We start from the raw sequence: 17453 nt of genomic DNA, 5'->3' as shown, positions 1-17453 counted from the left end.
TAGATATTGTCAACGACACCGAGTCCGTACTACTCGGACTATTATTCTGCTATTACAAGATTCTGTAATTAGGAAGAGTAAGAGAAAATTAAAGCCGCAAGCGGCGTTGTAGGCCCTCGCCGGCCGACAGGCCGTTGAGCTGACCCGCCGACGCACGCGGGGGGGGGGGGGGGGGGTGCGGACTGTCCACATTAGAGCTTTGAGACCAGTTGTAACCTCAGGATGTTGTTGATTATTCTCCCACATCTCCCAGACAGTTCAAAATGAGCCGCACAGAATCACAAACACGCATTTTTAAGTCTTTTTTTTATTATTATTATAAGACAATGTACAAAAACATTTGCCCTGATACAAAAGGCTGGTAGAAGAAAGTGGAGGCCTGTGAAAACAGGCCGGTTGAAACGAGCCGGTTATCTATAACGAGTGCATCTCGTACACTTCAAAGGAACAGCTCAACTTTGGCACTTTATCATTCTGGTATTTTCTCAGGCAATATTTTTAGGATTATTATTTCTGCTTGAAACGACAGCGATTCAGCTGCACTGGTCCTGATTGCAGGGTTAGGGTTAGGGTTATCTTAGTGTGCCCTGTGACAGTAGTGCAAGCAGCTACCTTCAATAGCGGACCTCCAATCTGTGTGTGTGTGTGTGTGTGTGTTGGTGAGGGGGGGGGGGGGGGTTGCAGACCGTTAGTTTACAGGCTTTGAGACGATGTAAAGGTCTGGGGAGAGGGTGGCACGGTGACGTTACAGGATCTGCCGTTGTCTTCCGTAGCTCATGCCCCCCTGACTGGCACCTCTGTTGGAGCCCATCTGGAGGCCAATCACGTTCTTGCCTGCTTTCATTTGGTCTTCCGTGAAGTCTCGCTTGTTCTCTTGCGCTTTCCTGCAAAACATCGTCGATTTTCAACCAACAAATGTGACAGACGACCAGCATGCCGTATTCATTCATTCATTTTCCAACCGCTGTCCGGCACCGGGTCGCGGGCCGAGCTGGATTCTATCTTGGCAGTCATTGGGCGAGAGGCGGGGGACACCCTGGACAAGCCGCCAGTTCATCGCAGAGCAAGACAGAGAGACAATCAGCCACACACACTCGCACTCACACCTACGGGCAATTTGGCATCACCAATCCGCCTTAGCTGCAAGTCGGATTCGAACCAGCAACAGCGCTTACCGCTGCGCCACCGAGCCGCCATAGCATGCCATATATTCTTCTCATTTAGCGGTTGGTCAGATCAAACTGTTCTCATTTCAGACACTGGACTCACTTGAAGAACCAGGTCGGGTCCCCATTATATGTGCCCTCGTCCTTTGTGACGGCCAAGCTCCCCAGGGCTGACAGGGTCCTCTGCACTGCTGCCAGATCCTTAGCTGCCCCCCCCCCAAACACACAAACAGTTTATTAACCTGAGCATCAGCCAGATCCATTCGCTGTGCATCCTCATTTCCAAACATGCAATCAATCTTGTCTTCTAGCATTTCATGGTTGCACAAATCATGGAACGCCTCTGACCTTCCCAAAGATCCACGGTCTGGAACATGTCAGTCTTGGTGACGCCATATTTCTCAGCAGCACTTAGGAACTGGGATATCTTTTCCATCTGTTTGAAGGCCATGCTTGAGCTCTGGGTCTTCTTCAATGGCTTCTCGCCAGGAAACAAACTGTTAATCAGCTCACTGAGAACCTAGGGAGAGGATACAGAGACGGCAGAACAAGGGCATGAAAAGACTCCGCCACCAGACAACGAGACAAACGCGAAGGACGCGCTGAACTCACGCAGCCGTCTTTCAGCCAGGCCTGGAATTCCATTTTGCCTGGCTCTGGCTTTCCGACATCAGAGCTACATTGACGAGTGATCCACTCCACGAGGATCAGCTCCAGTTCAGGGTCATATTTGCTGTTGATCTTATCCTGAATTTGCCGGGACAAGCCAAAGGATGGCCCTTTGTTCGCCATGCCGACGACACCCTGGGAAGCGAGCGTGAAATAAAGGAATGAAGAACAGATTGAACAGGAGATGTGGATAGAGACGATGGATATCACAGTGGAGGATGGGTGGAAGAGACAAGAAGAGAACAAAGAACGACAAGAGAATGATCTCAGCATAAAGTTTGAGAACAGTCGAGCCAGCGTCCTTTGTTCATTCATCATGCGCCCCAGCCTGACTATTCACAGCAGTGTGTGGATTCCACGTTGTGCTGTAACGCTCCAGTGTTACGATCATTTAGTCGATTGCTTCCAGGCGATGCAAACACTCAGACATCGCGGTTGTGTTTGGATGGAGCCTGCCCAAACATGCACAGGTGTGTGTGTGGGTGAGGTAGAGGAAGGTGGTCTTCCACATACAGGAAGTACATGGAGAACATGCAGGTCAAAGCGTGTACACAAGCATCAATTCTCAGCACCGGATTGAAATGTGCACCATTTAACCCTTTGGAGACCTGTGTCTGAGGCAAAGTGGTGAACAGTGGGAGCTCCACATCAGACAGCTTGATTCTGTTTCAGACTTCTTTTCATTTTATACTCTCTCTCTCTCTCTCTCTCTCTCTCTCGTTCTCTGTCAAAGGTGTCACTGCCAGCTCTTTTTTTTTCTGCATTGCCTTTGGACCAGCAGCCAAGTGCAAAAAAACCATCTCAAAGTGCTGTCTGCAACGTCCAACCTTTGCTGCCATGTCGATGTCGGGTCACTTCGACTTCCTGTTCCTGGGAATGTTCAAAGTTCAAAGGTTAAAGATCAGGTCCCAGAGCTGATTGGCGAATACTTGCTTCTTCTTGCTCAGGATGGGGAGTGTTGTCACCAAGGCTAACCATCGCTAAAGCTAATCATCATCTGCACTCGGGTAATAATAAATCAGTCACACACACAGAGATGGATGCTAGCTGTGCTAAACAGATCATTTCTTCTTTACCGTTTATTTACTGTGGTCCTTTCCTCTTTTCTTATTCTCCCATTCGTGTGTTCCTCGTATGTGAACCCGCACTGACAACGGCAATAAACCGGTTCCGGTTCTGATTCTGAAATAAGCTGTGAACTCAGTGCTGACCTCTGACTGAATTGCTTCAGTGCCTCGCCTCCACAGAAATTAACTCCTACAGTGCCAAAGTTGCAAAATTGAGAGATGAGGAAGTGGTCCACGTACACTGGACGCCTGGTGATGTCATAATATGCAAATTAGTTGTTATTCCCATCACAAACTTTGGTTCTTACTGATGATTATTCTCATTTACAGCATGGCTTTATCAAGTTAAAACCTTTTAAAAAAGTGATGTCAAAACCTAATGTTTTATTGTAAAAAACTCTGACTGCAAAAGAGTTAAGCACAGGTCAAAGACATGTCCCCAAAGATGGTTATTTCAGCTCGTTGGTTAAGTTGTTGACCCTTTATTAAAGCGTTTTGCAAGGACCAATGAAATAGTTACCATTTACTTGAATACCAGCGTGTCTGATTCTAGTATTTCATTGATTTTACTTACAGTACTTAACATTTTCAATCCAAGACCGTATAGAGGTGGAGTATTTTTTTCGTTGCATTAATGTTTCACAAAACTTTTCTATACTTCTGCTCCTGCAAATAGAAATGCTCGACATCTTTGCATTGGAGTCTGTGTGCCGACGGCATTAATGGATCCCTGCCTGTCTGCTGGCCGTCACCGCCAACCCTGTTTAATATCGCGGCTTTCCATTGGTGCTGATCCAGACCACAAGAAAACAAACAGATGTTGGGCAGCACACGCACGCACATGCATGCATGCACGCACACACACACACACACACACACACACACACACAGCCTTTTATGCTTACTGATATGCATCTTTACACACTATTTATTACACAGTAAATAGTGTCATGTTGTTCACTTGTCTTTTTATTTTACATTGGACTCTAGATCTTATTTTGAGAAGAGAAGAGAAGAGAAGAGAAGAGAAGAGAAGAGAAGAGAAGAGAAGAGAAGAGAAGAGAAGAGGAGAGGAGAGGAGAGGAGAGGAGAGGAGAGAAGGTCTGACCTCTACTTCCTGTATTTATCTGGGAACTGATGTAGCCCAGACAATCCCATAAACGTGCTTCTGTTGTCCGACTGACTCTCGTGGTTGATTTAAAAGTAATATAAAAATATTTTTTGCACAAACCTTCCATGAAACTGAGTTTTCATTTGGCCTAACCTGCAGCAGGAGCTGCGGAGCGTCAATGAATGGCCGTTGAACTCTGCAGTAACTCCTGCACTGCAACAACACTGCGACTAGTGTCACTGCCGTACGACAGCCTGATGCAGGAGGACTATTATTGTGCAAAGCATCCGAGATTTTGAAGAATTGGGCAATAAAAAGTTCATCTTTAAAATATCTCAAATGCACATTTAACATAAGTCTCAAAATGCTGCCTCTCTCAAACACGACCTCATCTCCTCCGTCCATCCGTGTTGTGACCGCTGTTTCTCTGTTACCATGGCGACTGCGCCTAATGTCAGAAAGGAAGCCAAGCTGAGGGTTCTGGCAGTCGTCACCAACAGTCGACCCAAACAACCGCTGAATAATGAGATGGTGCGAGGCGTGTTCGGCAGTCGCGTAGCTGCTTCATGATGTCGCTGAATCACGCGGATGGAGGACGCCGTGCTGCTGTAGCGCACTTCCTGAGAGTCACAGCTCTTTTCTTCATTGCTCTGACTCATGCCAGCTGCACAGGAGTCGGCCGCTCCGGCTTTAATGAGCTTCTAATGGTTCTGATGGTTCCAACCCACTTCTTAGCTGCTGTGTGTCTGACCCAGAGTACTTCTGAAGGCTGAGGGCCCTCCGCCCTCCCGGCCATTCACACAGTACTGCAGTATTCCGCTGTGTGCGTTTGCATTCTTGGGCTTGGAGGTGGAGATTGTCTTATCTTATCTTGGCAGCTGCCGCTCCCGCTGGAGCTGCTTTATTGCTGCTGGACTGGATTTGTGCTGAAATCACTGGACATGCTGTCGCCTTTAAGCCACTGACTTGTAATCCCAAAGTCAAAACATCCCAACAAGCTTTTTACGGGAACAAAAACACTTGCTGAGCGGCTTTCGTAAGAGGAAGGGAAAGGTTTGAAGTTGAATCATGAATGCTTTCAGTACATTTGGTGTCAGGCAGCGTTTCGACATCGCTGGGTGTGGAAAACAAACACACCCAGCGATTTCCATGTAGGCAAACATTCAACTTGTGTGCATCAAATTTGATGGCGCATGTTTCAACATGTAAAGTAGAACTCCCTTCCCTCCTCCTCTTCCTGCGTACACGGTTCACTCATTAACCCTTAACTAGCAGCGGCGTCGTTATAAATGCTACGTTTGTCTGCCAAGAGAAAATCCTCTGTCAACAATTATGTGAGTATTGTGCAACAGCAGGCAGACGGCCGGCCGGCTATAAGAACGCTCACAGTCACAGCGGCGAGTAACGGATGACTATCTGAGTGTGTGAACAAAGCCTGATCCGCCTCAGCCTTCCTGCAGAGGACAAAGGTCAGCGTTTGTCCAACGACGAAGCAAACAAGACTGAAATGAAGAAAGCGCCTGAAGAGGCTTTACATATTCTCTACGTGCGTGTTCTTCTCTGACATGGCTGCCTCTTGTTCCGTTTTGCCACTTCATATTAAATAACAGGAAATGAAGGAAACCTCGAAGTCCTTTTTTCTTTACAAGCTGCTAGGAAGGCCTCAAAACTACTGACAAGTCAATCTGCAACTTTGTTTCGACGGAATGAACCAAGTTCCAGACGGAGAGCTTCATCCTGTATGGAAAGACGAGAGGAAAGTCTACTCACTGTGTGGAGGAGCGGATCGGTTCTCTGGCCACGAGAGCAGTGTGTCGGGTGCGTGTATATGCTTCTCAGGGACCACCCTCTCAAAAATGCCGACTTAAAAGGAGCATATGAGGCAAGATGACTTCACTAGTCTACTGGAGATAGCGGGACGGAGGAAGAAGGAGGGACCTTGATGGAGACGTAGGAGAGAGAGAGAGAGAGAGAGAGAGAGAGAGGGGAAGGAAAAAAGGAAACTTCATCCTTAAAAGGGCATTTGCCTTTCAGCAGCTCCCTGTCCCCGTCGACTTGCGCCTTCCCCTTCATGTCGGGCTTTCCAGCCCAGCCTTATTTGGGCCGAGCTGCTCCATGTAGAGACAGCGGCCAGCCAGCGTCGGTTTGGGCAGCAGGAATTCTCCACATATTTCCTTCACATCCTCGTTTGTTCAGAGTGGCAGCGTGACGGGATGATGGAACGCAGAGAGACGCACTGGAGCCTGAAGGAAATAGAGAGGCCGACCGTGGGTGTAGAAAAGAGAATTAATGATGTTGGTCGCCCCCCCCCGCCTCTGTTTCTGTATGTATGCAGGGACCGAAGGAGAAGAAAGGATGATGATGAAGCAGTGGAGAGGAAAGGGGGGCAGATAGGGGTAAGGATGGAGAAGGGGAAAAGGGGAGAGAAGATGATGAAAGGACGAAAGAGAGAAAAGATGAAGGGAGAGAAGAGGAGGGGAGAAGAAATGGGGACAAGCAAGGAGGAGAATGAAAATCGTTCTTATTGAGGCGGAGAGCTCCATTTATGTCCTAACTCCTCTTCAGCAGCTGGATCCAGTGTGTGTGTGCGTGTGTGCGTGCGTGTGTGTGCGTGTGCTACCACCACTGATGACATTTCCATTACAGAGACTCTGGCTCAGCACGCCTGCTTGAAGAGGTGTCGGACGTACTCTTAGAACCGCCGTTGGTCCGACTCCCTGAATGGAACGTTTAAAGCTGGAACCTCCAACGTGACCAAATGTAATTTAACACATGCGTGAGCGTCACGCAGGCAGGATGGCTGAGGAGGGCCGGTTCCTCTAGACCAAACCAAACTCCACATGTTACATACGCCGTCGCCAGAGCTGGATAGGCATCCAGAACCATGATGATGATGATGATGATGATGATCTAGCCATATCCCTAAAACAATAAGAAGGAAGAAAAAAATGCTCATTTTGATGCAGGAGATCAGGACCACTATCTGGATTATTATTATCATAAATATCCCCCTCTTAAGTTAACCTGTTTTATTAATCATCATTCTTGGATTACTTCCCAAAATGTCTGCATTTTGTGATGTTAAGGGGAATTACAGAAAATTCCCGGCTCGATGTTTGGGAAGAATTTTTTATTGTCCATCCTTTTTCAGTAGATTTAAATGAGGAAAAATGTAAAAATGAACAAACAAAAACTTTTTTTGGGGACCGATGCCAAAGTGGGGCGGGCCAGCTGTGTTTTAGGACGGTCAATGGTTTACTGACTTAACCAGAACTTGCTCTTTGGCCCACGGCTCCTCAGGGCTGGGCCAAAAGCAGAGAACGCATTTCACAACACTGTACAATGTGATTGTACTACACTGTGTGATTGTACTAGACTGTGATTGTACTACACTGTGTGATTGTACTAGACCGTGATTGTACTACACTGTGTGATTGTACTAGACTGTGATTGTACTACACTGTGTGATTGTACTAGACTGTGATTGTACTACACTGTGTGATTGTACTACACTGTGTGATTGTACTAGACCGTGATTGTACTACACTGTGTGATTGTACTACAATGTGTGATTGTACTACACTGTGTGATTGTACTACATTGTGTGATTGTACTAAAATGTGTGATTGTACTACACTGTGTGATTTTACTACACTGTGTGATTACAATACACTGTGTGATTGTACTACACTGTGTGAGTGTACTGTTTGTGACACTGAAACGTCTTCCTCTAGAAATGCCAGAGACACAAAGTCTTATTTGCGTGGTTTGGCAGGTTTGGCAGGTTTGGCTGTTTTGGCGTCGTCTCCCTGGCTGGAGACAACAGGGAGCCAGCTGATCGCTGAATGCATTGAGCCGTAGATTCAGCGACGTCTTCTACATTGTTGGTGTGTGTGTGAAATCAGAGAGCCCCCGGGTCCCCCCCCCAGAGATGGGCCTAGTATTTTGACTAACTCAGGAGTCTTATTTTACTCAGAGAGGCCGACATCCACGCACGCTTCCTCATTCAGGAAGGGCCGTTTGCATTTCATTTCTTGTTTGCCTTTGGGTCTATAGAAAAGACAAATGATCAGTTATATTTTTGTTAAACCACATTGTGTGCATAAAAAAAAAAAACAACGCCAAGAAGTAAAAACTGAGAAATACAGAAAACAAAATTCACAGAAAACATTTTCCAAATGTATTACATATGAATTGAAAACAAGGAATATTGTTAATCCGTCACTGAGGTGAGGACAACTCTTCATACATTCAATCTAGATCAGCACCTTTACTTGATTTTTGCACTGTGTAGAGCCTGTTTAATTCCATTGCATCACCGTGTGTGATGACAATATTCTATTCCATTCTATTCTATTCTATTCTATTCTATTCTATTCTATTCTATTCTATTCCATTCCATTCTATTCTATTCTATTCTATTCTATTCTATTCTATTCCATTCTATTCTATTCTATTCTATTCTATTCTATTCTATTCTATTCCATTCTATTCTATTCTATTCTATTCTATTCTATTATACAAGGCGGTTGTCTCCCCTGTTCTTTGGGCGCTCCTTCCTACTCACTTATATTCCACATTCATTCTGACACAGTGTTAAATTCCACATGACTGTGAGTATAACATTAACAGAGACAGATGTTATTGATCCAGTAGATTTTCCTTTGATATCTGGATTATAAGAAAACTATGTAAGATTTAAAATGAAGGAAACTAAAACTAATAATATTCAGCATTACACGATTGTAAATTATGAAACAACGCTCGGCGTCAAACTCCTGCGGTGGATTTGGGCGGAGCGCAAACACAGATGGATGTAAAAGCCTTTTTGACAAAGATCAGAGTTATTCACGTTAAAGTCATTGATGATATTCGCAGCCATTTTCCTTCCAGCTCTTGGTGAGAACAATGCAGAGCCGTGGCAGCGAGAGTCAGAAACCCACATCGCTTCTAGCTCACTGCATCCCGACGCCACATTGAGGACAGACAGTGAGTTGTTTCAGAACGGCAGCAGGTCCGTGTGGCTCGCTGCTCCGACAGAGGCCCGACCAGCGAGTGCATCAGCAGCATCTTCTGGATCCCTCCCGCCAGTACATTATTTGTGACAACTTTGTGCTTCCACGCTCTCGTCAGGACTGACATCTCATTTAAGGACTTGTGACACATTTACAAAGTTACGTCTGCCCCTGCCTTCACGTTGAACTGCTTCATTTCTGTTAGTTTAAAAAAGACTAAAAGCAAAAATGATTCATTCTGCACATAAAAGTCTGCAAACTAGCAGCCATGTGACGATTCAAAGGTTGCACCACACAAAAAAGATTAACTTTGCATCAATGCTTTCATATAAATGTTGTCCTGGCGGGGGGGCAAATCCCAAATACTTTGCCATCGAAGTCTGATGGGCCTGCAGTCGATCAATAGCGGCTATAGATTTCTGTGACTTCTGCTTCTGATCAAATAAATACCACATGAATAATAATAAATGTCCTCCAGCTGCGGGCGTTTCATTTACTGTACGATAAAGAACAATGTCAGAGGGTATTCGACACAAGTGATTAAATGACATGTCATAGTTGACTCTAAAGAAAACCGACAGATTGAAATCGCCTAAATCTGCTGGGATGCCAGGCAGACGGGCGCCGGTGTTTTCCATCACAAACTAAACTTGGGAAGCATGCAGCCATTGATTTGACTTGAGTTCACTCATTCATTCATTCGTGACTGGGGTTGTGGGATCGACTGGAGCCTATCCCAGCAGTCCACGGGTGAGAGGCTGGGTACACCCTGGACACGCCGCCAGCTCACCGCAGCAGCTTGAGCTTAATGAAAACGTAATGAGAAGAACATGAGGAGCCCGGCTCGGTCCAAAGCGTGCGAGATGCACGTTTCATACATGTAAAATAACAAGGTGCTAGCCATTACATCCGGCCATATGTCTAAACACATGGTGCGTGCGTGTGTGTGTGTGTGTGTGTGTGTGTGTGTGTAAGAAGCAATTCATTTAGTCAGGACTTTCAACGGAAACAAGACCGCAAGGGCTTTTTTGAAATGCTCCTCTTAGACAGGATGTTTGACTTATTTGTACTGTAATACACGCTACTGTGTGACTGTACTTGTACTCTAACATTCTATCTAATAAATATATTCATCATCATCATCATCATCATTAAAGGCTCTTGTTTACAGTACAGTATTATACAATGCTGTCAGAGGCCAGCAAGCGGCTATGATGTCATAGCGTCTGGCTGCTACCTATTTCCTGTCATTGTTTATATGCATACTGTGTGTGTGTGTGTGTGTGCGTGTGTATGCGTGTGTGTGTGTGCGTGTGTGTGTGTGTGCATGCGTGTGCATGTGTGTGTGTGTGTGCGTGTGTGTGTGCGTGCTAAAATATGCACCAATCTGTAACTATGGTGGTCTATTTACATGTGTAATCATACATCTACGTTTTTAACGAGTCAAATGTTTCCAAACTTTCCACTTCCTGCTTCTCGGCCGCTGGATTTCCTAAATGTAGAAGACGATGTAACCAGTGAAGCCGTTGTCATTCTGCCTGTCGCAGATTCTCCTCCCCTTCGTCAGCTCCACGTAGACCCGATCACCTCGATCAATCTTCTGAAAGACAAACTGAACGCACACGCAGCGGCTTCTGTGATGTCATTTCATTTACAACCGCTTGCTGCTCTATCGGACGACTGCGTCCACTTCGGACCTGAGTGGCGCTGTCCTGGCCGTCCTGTCCATTGTCCTCCCACACGCCGGCTGTGGCATTTCCATTCTTCATCAGCTGAGCCTCCAAGCAGCGCAAACCACACTCTGAGGCCCTTCGTCCAGTTAAGATCTAGAGACGAGTTGCTTCTCTGAGGGCAAACCACTTTCTGGTTTATGGGCGAGGCGCTCGTTCTCTTCCACCTGTGAGTAAACCGTGAAGGAAAAGGTGTAAATCCCGGAATACTGAGTGAAGACGCCTGGAGATGAAGAGTTAGTGGAATCAGTTTATGTCCTTTAATACACTTTAATGAATGGTCATCACTCCTTTTACTCTTTATATGTGTGTGTGTGTGGAACAAGGAATGGTCACCGCATCTTATCGACCCTCCCCTCTAGGAGGTGAAAAGAAGAAGCTCCGCCTCCTTACATTCACCCACACACCTTCCATGATGGGACCCCAAATAAATGTCTGTGGTAAGACAAAGTGGAGCAGATGCTTTTTCCTTTAGTGTGAAAGAACAAGAATTAATTTGTTGCACACTCTTAGGACAGTAGCGTCCGATTACCAGCTTTCAAAAACACCACTGGAGTCTCTGATACGTTGAAAACAATCTGATCACTTCCCTGAGGTCAGACCGAGCCACAGACAAAGGGACAAAAGGCGTTAGTCGGTTGTCCTCTGTCCATTAATAAACACAGGGTGTCTGTGGTTTTAATGCCGAGCGAGGTGGAGAGGAACGACACGGTGTGTTCCCTCAATTACTCTCCTTTGGGACATTGTCAGAGAACAAGATTTATTGATTGATGTGCTTCACAGTCAGGATGTGTGTGAGAGAAATAGTTATGTGGGACAATAATAGTCACTCGTTAATTAGTCGCAGAAAAAAGGGTGGTTGATCTTGTTCTTCAACCACAGATCCAAAGGCTGAACCTGAACACCGACATGAATGGTTCAACTGAGAGAGGCTTGACGATGATGGTGCACCTAGAGAGTCTTCACATTGGGGGGGTGGGGGCAGTCGGGTTGGGGGGGTAGGGCGGGATGGACACTGAGAATCTGGAGGTGGCACACCAAAAAACAAACCGATAATCCCCCCGGATGATGTGTTGGGGGTCATCTTGCCTGGGTTTTTATTTTTAGTTTAAATAAACATAGTCTTATCTGCTAGATTGAGGGCAGTGTCAGGTGTTTCCTGCTGCCATCGCTTCACGACAGAGAGGTCAGAGAGCTGGTTCACATCGTGGCATGGAGATTAGAGGATGAGCCAGTGTCCTGACTTTAGAAGTGTCTTCAAGTAGAGCAGAGCTTTGAATTACTGCACGATGGTGGACAGAATGGAGCCGTCTGGGATTTGTATCAGGCCAGAGCCAATTGCCAGAGCTCGTTTTGTTGAGGAGACTTCCAGTCAGCAGCAGGGGGGGGGTTACGTCTCAGCAGTATTAAAATACCCACAAAAGATACAGATACAAAAGGAAGACAACTCTTTTGGCTCCCATCGCGTTGTCAGCCCCTCATTATTTGGGGGGGGGGGGTACGTATTCCACTGGTCTCTATGCCGAAGTGAGAAGCCAAAGAAAGTCTTTTCTTCAATTTCATCAAACGGTTCCAATAAATTACGCCCGTAATAAAAGAAGAATGCATTTCCACTGTTCTTTATTAAGTAACGAGACACAAAAATCACATCAAGACAAAAAGACGAATACCAAAATCAAAAGACAGAACAAAAGGGGAACATTTAAATCCACCCTATTCTAGTGGACAAATAGACACGATCACTCCTACCCCTGACCAGAACCTGAACCCTGGGTACAGTGGCCCAGTGAAATGACCCTGGTGACAATGGATGAGATCTGCCTGGCTCTTTGCAATGCGGTAAAATGCCAGGACTCCTGCATGCTGGTCCAGATAGACACCAATCCGCCGGGCTTTAGGTGAGCCCAGCTGGTTTTCCTTGCCGTCATGCCAGAAGGAGAAGCCAGTTCCAGACCAGTACAAGCTCCAGGACAGAGCGTTGTGGCCCAAACGGCTTCTTTTATCGGAACTTTTCCGTTCCATGTCCTTGTAGGCCACGCCGATAGTGATCTGAGTTGTGCGACAGGGAAAATATGCATAGTGAGGGGAAACATCAAAGTAACAGTTAAAGAATGTTGCTGAACACTTATAGAGCTTAGAAATGTTTGGGATTGGTACAAAGATAATGTTGGTGCCGACAACATGCTGATACGTAGCAGGCAGAACTTGTAATGTGTTAAACATCCAGATTCTAAATTCTTACAGCTTCATGGAAATAGTTTTTCAGATATATTTGGTAAAAACTTTGAGGAAAAAAAATAGATGGCACATCTCTAAAGTTATGAATGATTGCATTTAAAGAAATATCAGTATAGTGTTGAGGATTTTTTTTAAACTCTTGTGTATATTTTGAGGAAAACCTTTCACAAAAAGCACAGGGATGACAGCGCTAACATTGACCGCCCATTTTCAACTAGTAGTGTCTCCGGATTCGCCTTGTGTTGAACGAGGCCAGTCGTGTGCTGGGAAGATAGAAGAAGTATTTCATTTTTTTAATTTTTTTTTTAATTTCATTGTCCCAACCGCTTAATCCGTTATCGGGTTGCGGGCCAAGCTGGAGCCAATCCCAGCAGTCAATGGGCGAGAGGCAGGGGACACCCTGAAGATAAGTATTTTGAGAAATTTATGAATGAGGAAAATGAGAGAGAACAAAGGATAGTAGAGACTCCTGTTGTGGACCACGAAGTGACAAAGCGTAGCAAGAGTGAAGTTAGGAAGGCGATGAAGAGGATGAAGAATGGGAAGGCAGTTGAACCGGATGACATACCTGTGGAGGTATGGAAGTGTCTAGGAGAGGTAGCTGGAGAGTTTTTAAAGACTAGACTACTATGTATTTAGGTTCTGTCCTGCCTGGTTCTGCCTAATAAAAGGAAGTTTTTCTTTGGCTCTGTTGCCAAAGTGCTTGCTCTTGTGGGTCAAGTTGGGTTCTGTCTTTCCCTGCTACGCCTGTGAAGTGCCTTGACATGACTTTCTGTTATGATCTGGTGCCATAGAAATAATATAAATTGGGTTGTTTAATACAATCCTAGAGGGGGAGAAGATGCTGAGGTTCTCCTTGGGAGTGACCAGGTTGGACAGGATTAGAAATGAGACAATAAGAGGGACAGTGAAGGTTAGACGTTTGGAGACAAGGTCAGAGAGACCAGACTTTGATGGTTTGGACATGTCCAGAGGAGAGACAGGGACTATATCGGTAGAAGGATGCTGAGGATGGAACTGCCAGGGAACAGGGCTAGAGAACGACCCAGGAGAAGAGACATGGACGTAGTGAGGGAGGACATGAGAGTGGCTGGTGTTGGGAAGGACGATGCAAAGGACAGGACTAGAGGACAACCCAGGAGAAGATACATGAACGTATAGTGAGGGGGGAGGAGAGTGGCTGGTGTTGGGGAGGACGATGCAAAGGACAGGGTTAAGAGGAGAACGTTGATTTACTGTGGCGACCCCTCATGGGACAAGAAGACAGTACAGTGGTCCCCAGATTCACCTTCTGGCCAGTCCACTCCACCTCCCAGTAGTAAGGGCTGCCTGCCAGCGGTTCGCTGCAGAGAACCTGTCTCCAGAAGCTGAAGCGTTCAGGGTTGTCTGGTGGGTTCAAGTTCTCTGCCCGCATTGTCGCCTTGCGCCCTCCATCTGACAGCTGCACATGGCGATACACTGTGTGGGGATCCATGGTGGGTTCGAACCGGACTGAAGGGAGATGATGCATTTCAGTAAATACTTCAGAAGGCTCCGACGTTGTGCTGCATTCGACTCACATTTCAGCAGTTCTGCACGTGTCTTTGGTTGTGGGCTAACGAGTCCCATCGTCGTCGCAGGACGTGCTGAGAAAAAAATAAAAATATTCCAACATATCAAATGCACCATCGCTGCAGATGGAAGGAATACGTCAGGGTTTACCTCGATTTAGAGGAGGAGTGGAGGGAGGAGGAGCAAAGGGCAGCGGGGGAGCTGAAGCTTCATATCCAGAATGATTGAGCGCAGGAGGAAATGTGGGAAACAGGCATACCAAATGAACTCTACGTCAGCGTGGACAGTTTCTATGTTTTACAGCACACCTTCGGATTCTCACCTCGATGGCCTGCAGGAAGGGCGTGAGGAGGTTTAGACGAATCCTTGCGTTCTGGGAGTAAAAACAACAAAGTGATAATGCGGAATAGTAACTCACTGTCTAACAGTCAGGAAGGAGCGTCTGCCGTCATCTCAGATACTGTAGATATGAGTGGATGAGTAGTGAGAAACATCTGAGCCTTTCTACGGGTTGACAGACTTCTGTACCTCCTGAACTTATTTGCATCTCGGTGATAGTACAAAGTAAAGTATAAGTACCACCTGTGCTTTGTGCAGAGGACTGATGGCTGGTATTGGCGGCTGTAGCATTTGCTATTGCTGGACTTTTGTTGATTAGTGTTGGAGGAGCCACAGTGTTTTGATTCACTGAAACAAAATGGGAGAAGTTTGACTTTGTGAGGAGCAGAGGAGCAGAAAGGAGAGGAGAGGGGAGGAGAGGAGAGGAGCAGAGAGGGGAGGAGCAGAGAGGGGAGGAGCAGACCTATGGTGATGATGTTGGCCAGGCTGCCTTTGCAGAGCTCCTGTATCAACTCTTGCAGCTCTTTAACGGCTGAGCGGATTGCGGCAACCGCTGCTTCCTCCTGGCCTACCGTCTGTCCCGAGGTGCCCGTCTGACCCGGAGGCTCCGTGGTGAGGAAATTCTTTGAGACAGACGACGACGTTTCACAACTCTTTTCATGCCGACCCCAATTCTTTATTCATGCCGTTAAATCCAAATAGATGTGCAGCAGCGCCCTTCCTCACGCTTCACACCTTCAAGAAGCAGACGTCGTCCTGCACGCCGGCCAGCCTGTTCAGCTCTTCACTCTTCCAGCGCAGCTGCGCCACCTCCTGCTGCAGCCTGTGGACCTGGCCCTCGACCTGGCTGCCCAAGGAGGCCTCGTGGGTGCCGAGGAGCTCACCAACCTGCGTCCCCGTTTGGCTCACGTGTTTGACCATCTTAGAAAATAAGTCTGTGCTCTCTTGCTTCAGAGCCTGCAACAAGGCCTTGGTGTGAACAGAGGAAGAGGACGATCAGGGATGAGGAAATTATAAGAGGAGGGTGTAAAATGGTGCAGGAAGTAAAGCCAGAAAAGGCAACACGCTGCAATGATTTCGATCACCTTTTGCTGGCAAGTAACATGTGGGATCTCATTGAGCTCCTTTTCACTCTCCTGGATTCTCCTCTGAACATCTACCTGCATCTGAACAAGCTCCTTCTACACACACACACACACACACACACACACACACACACACACACACACACACGACATAAATACACCATGAAGTAATGGCTCTGAATATTACACCTCCTTTGCAACGAGTCATTTGTCGATACAAAACAGATTATATTAATTAAATATCTCCACACACTCAGGAACAACACATTACAAATTACTTCAAATTTAGGGTTTTTAAAAAGAAATATCTCTAATATATCACGAGGGCAAACGCAGATCTTCCTTTACTCGCTCTTCACTTTTACACCAAAGTCAACATGGCAAGAAAAGCACAATGTGCACCGATAGTGTTACCATGGTGATGTTTGCTGATCATACCTGTCGCTCTCTCCTCTCTTCCTGCGGTTTGTGAACTCGATGCCCCTCATGCCCCTGTTGGCGACACACCTCACAGATGCAATCCTTGTCTTCATGGCAGAACAGGTCCATGGGTCGGTTGTGTTTAGGGCAGGTTCTGGGGTCCACCGTGGGAAGCTGCGGGTACATGGTGCCCTGTCGTGGCCCCGTATCCGGTAGGACCTCCTCATAAATGGGCACTGATCCTGGAGCAGATGTGGAAGAGCAATGCTTGAGGGTGTTGGTTCTCAGCTTCTCCATTGCCTCCACAAGCAGCGTGCTCTTGGCCAGTGAGGGCCGAGGGCTGAAGATCTGGCGACATTGGGGGCAGCTATAGTCGCCCTTGCTGCCTATCTTATCCCAGTGGCTCTGAATACAAGCCAAGCAGTAGGAATGACCACATGGTAGCGTGGCTGGGTCCTTGAGGGTATCCAGGCATACCGAGCAGACAAAGGTCTCTTCTTCAGTCCAGGCTGAGGCCATATGGCGTGTTGGGTACCTACAGGCGAACAGCTGGGTCTTAAAACGCCGTACATCCAGGGGCGAGTCGTCTGAAATACCAGCTCATATGAATCACCTGCTCCTTAAACCCAAAGGCAGCCTTGTCTTAAGGCGTCGGGCCGGTAAAACAGGTGAGGCGAGCTGTTTCTCCCCGCTTACGTCATTGGTCAACTGCTGAATGCCAGACATGAATGAATCAATCGAGTTAGTGTGTGAATTCATGATCAATAGTTCAATGATATTAACAAACTGATGACATTATAAATTCTTAGAAACTAAAACTATGATATGTGCTTTTGGGATAGTACCAAATGGCAGACTGCTTTCTCAGAGGAAATGACGTAAGAGTAAAAAAAAAAAAAGAAAAACGAAATGTTGTGAGATGTGGATGAGCGTGTGTGTGTTTCAATCAGTGAAGCTGGTTTTCCGATTGATAAAATAATCTTAAAACTGTCGATATTCCCAGTGGGATAGTTGTGTTGTTGACTTAAAAATAAAATAAAAATGTTTTAAAGGCAGCCATCT

The 17453-nt window shown here is 46.4% G+C and overlaps 2 protein-coding genes across 3 annotated transcripts; both read right to left on the bottom strand.

The window, feature by feature from the left end:
- Positions 1-291: 291 nt before the first annotated feature.
- On the bottom strand, positions 292-5928 carry tagln (transgelin). 2 transcript variants are annotated; one of them, XM_068745888.1, is made up of 5 exons: positions 5784-5928; positions 1779-1970; positions 1515-1686; positions 1270-1372; positions 292-884 (listed from the first exon to the last, which is right to left on the bottom strand). In XM_068745888.1, exons 2-5 carry the CDS (start codon positions 1956-1958, stop codon positions 746-748), a joined length of 594 nt encoding a protein of 197 aa, XP_068601989.1. In that variant the 5' UTR covers positions 1959-1970; positions 5784-5928; the 3' UTR covers positions 292-745. The 2 variants fall into 2 exon arrangements, with proteins under 2 accessions (XP_068601989.1, XP_068601990.1); XM_068745889.1 differs by lacking the exon at positions 5784-5928 and having other exon boundaries at positions 1779-1976.
- Positions 5929-12361: 6433 nt separating this feature from the next.
- Positions 12362-16998, bottom strand: ftr86 (finTRIM family, member 86). Its single transcript, XM_068745864.1, has 10 exons — positions 16410-16998; positions 15972-16067; positions 15622-15855; positions 15350-15509; positions 15130-15234; positions 14870-14920; positions 14698-14754; positions 14556-14621; positions 14285-14487; positions 12362-12807 (listed from the first exon to the last, which is right to left on the bottom strand). Exons 1-10 carry the CDS (start codon positions 16908-16910, stop codon positions 12472-12474), a joined length of 1809 nt encoding a protein of 602 aa, XP_068601965.1. The 5' UTR covers positions 16911-16998; the 3' UTR covers positions 12362-12471.
- Positions 16999-17453: the final 455 nt, after the last annotated feature.

The sequence above is a fragment of the Brachionichthys hirsutus genome, chromosome 11 (assembly GCF_040956055.1).
Source record: "Brachionichthys hirsutus isolate HB-005 chromosome 11, CSIRO-AGI_Bhir_v1, whole genome shotgun sequence".
Classification (NCBI taxonomy): Eukaryota; Metazoa; Chordata; class Actinopteri; order Lophiiformes; family Brachionichthyidae; genus Brachionichthys; species Brachionichthys hirsutus.
This window is presented reverse-complemented; position numbering and strand designations above follow the sequence as displayed.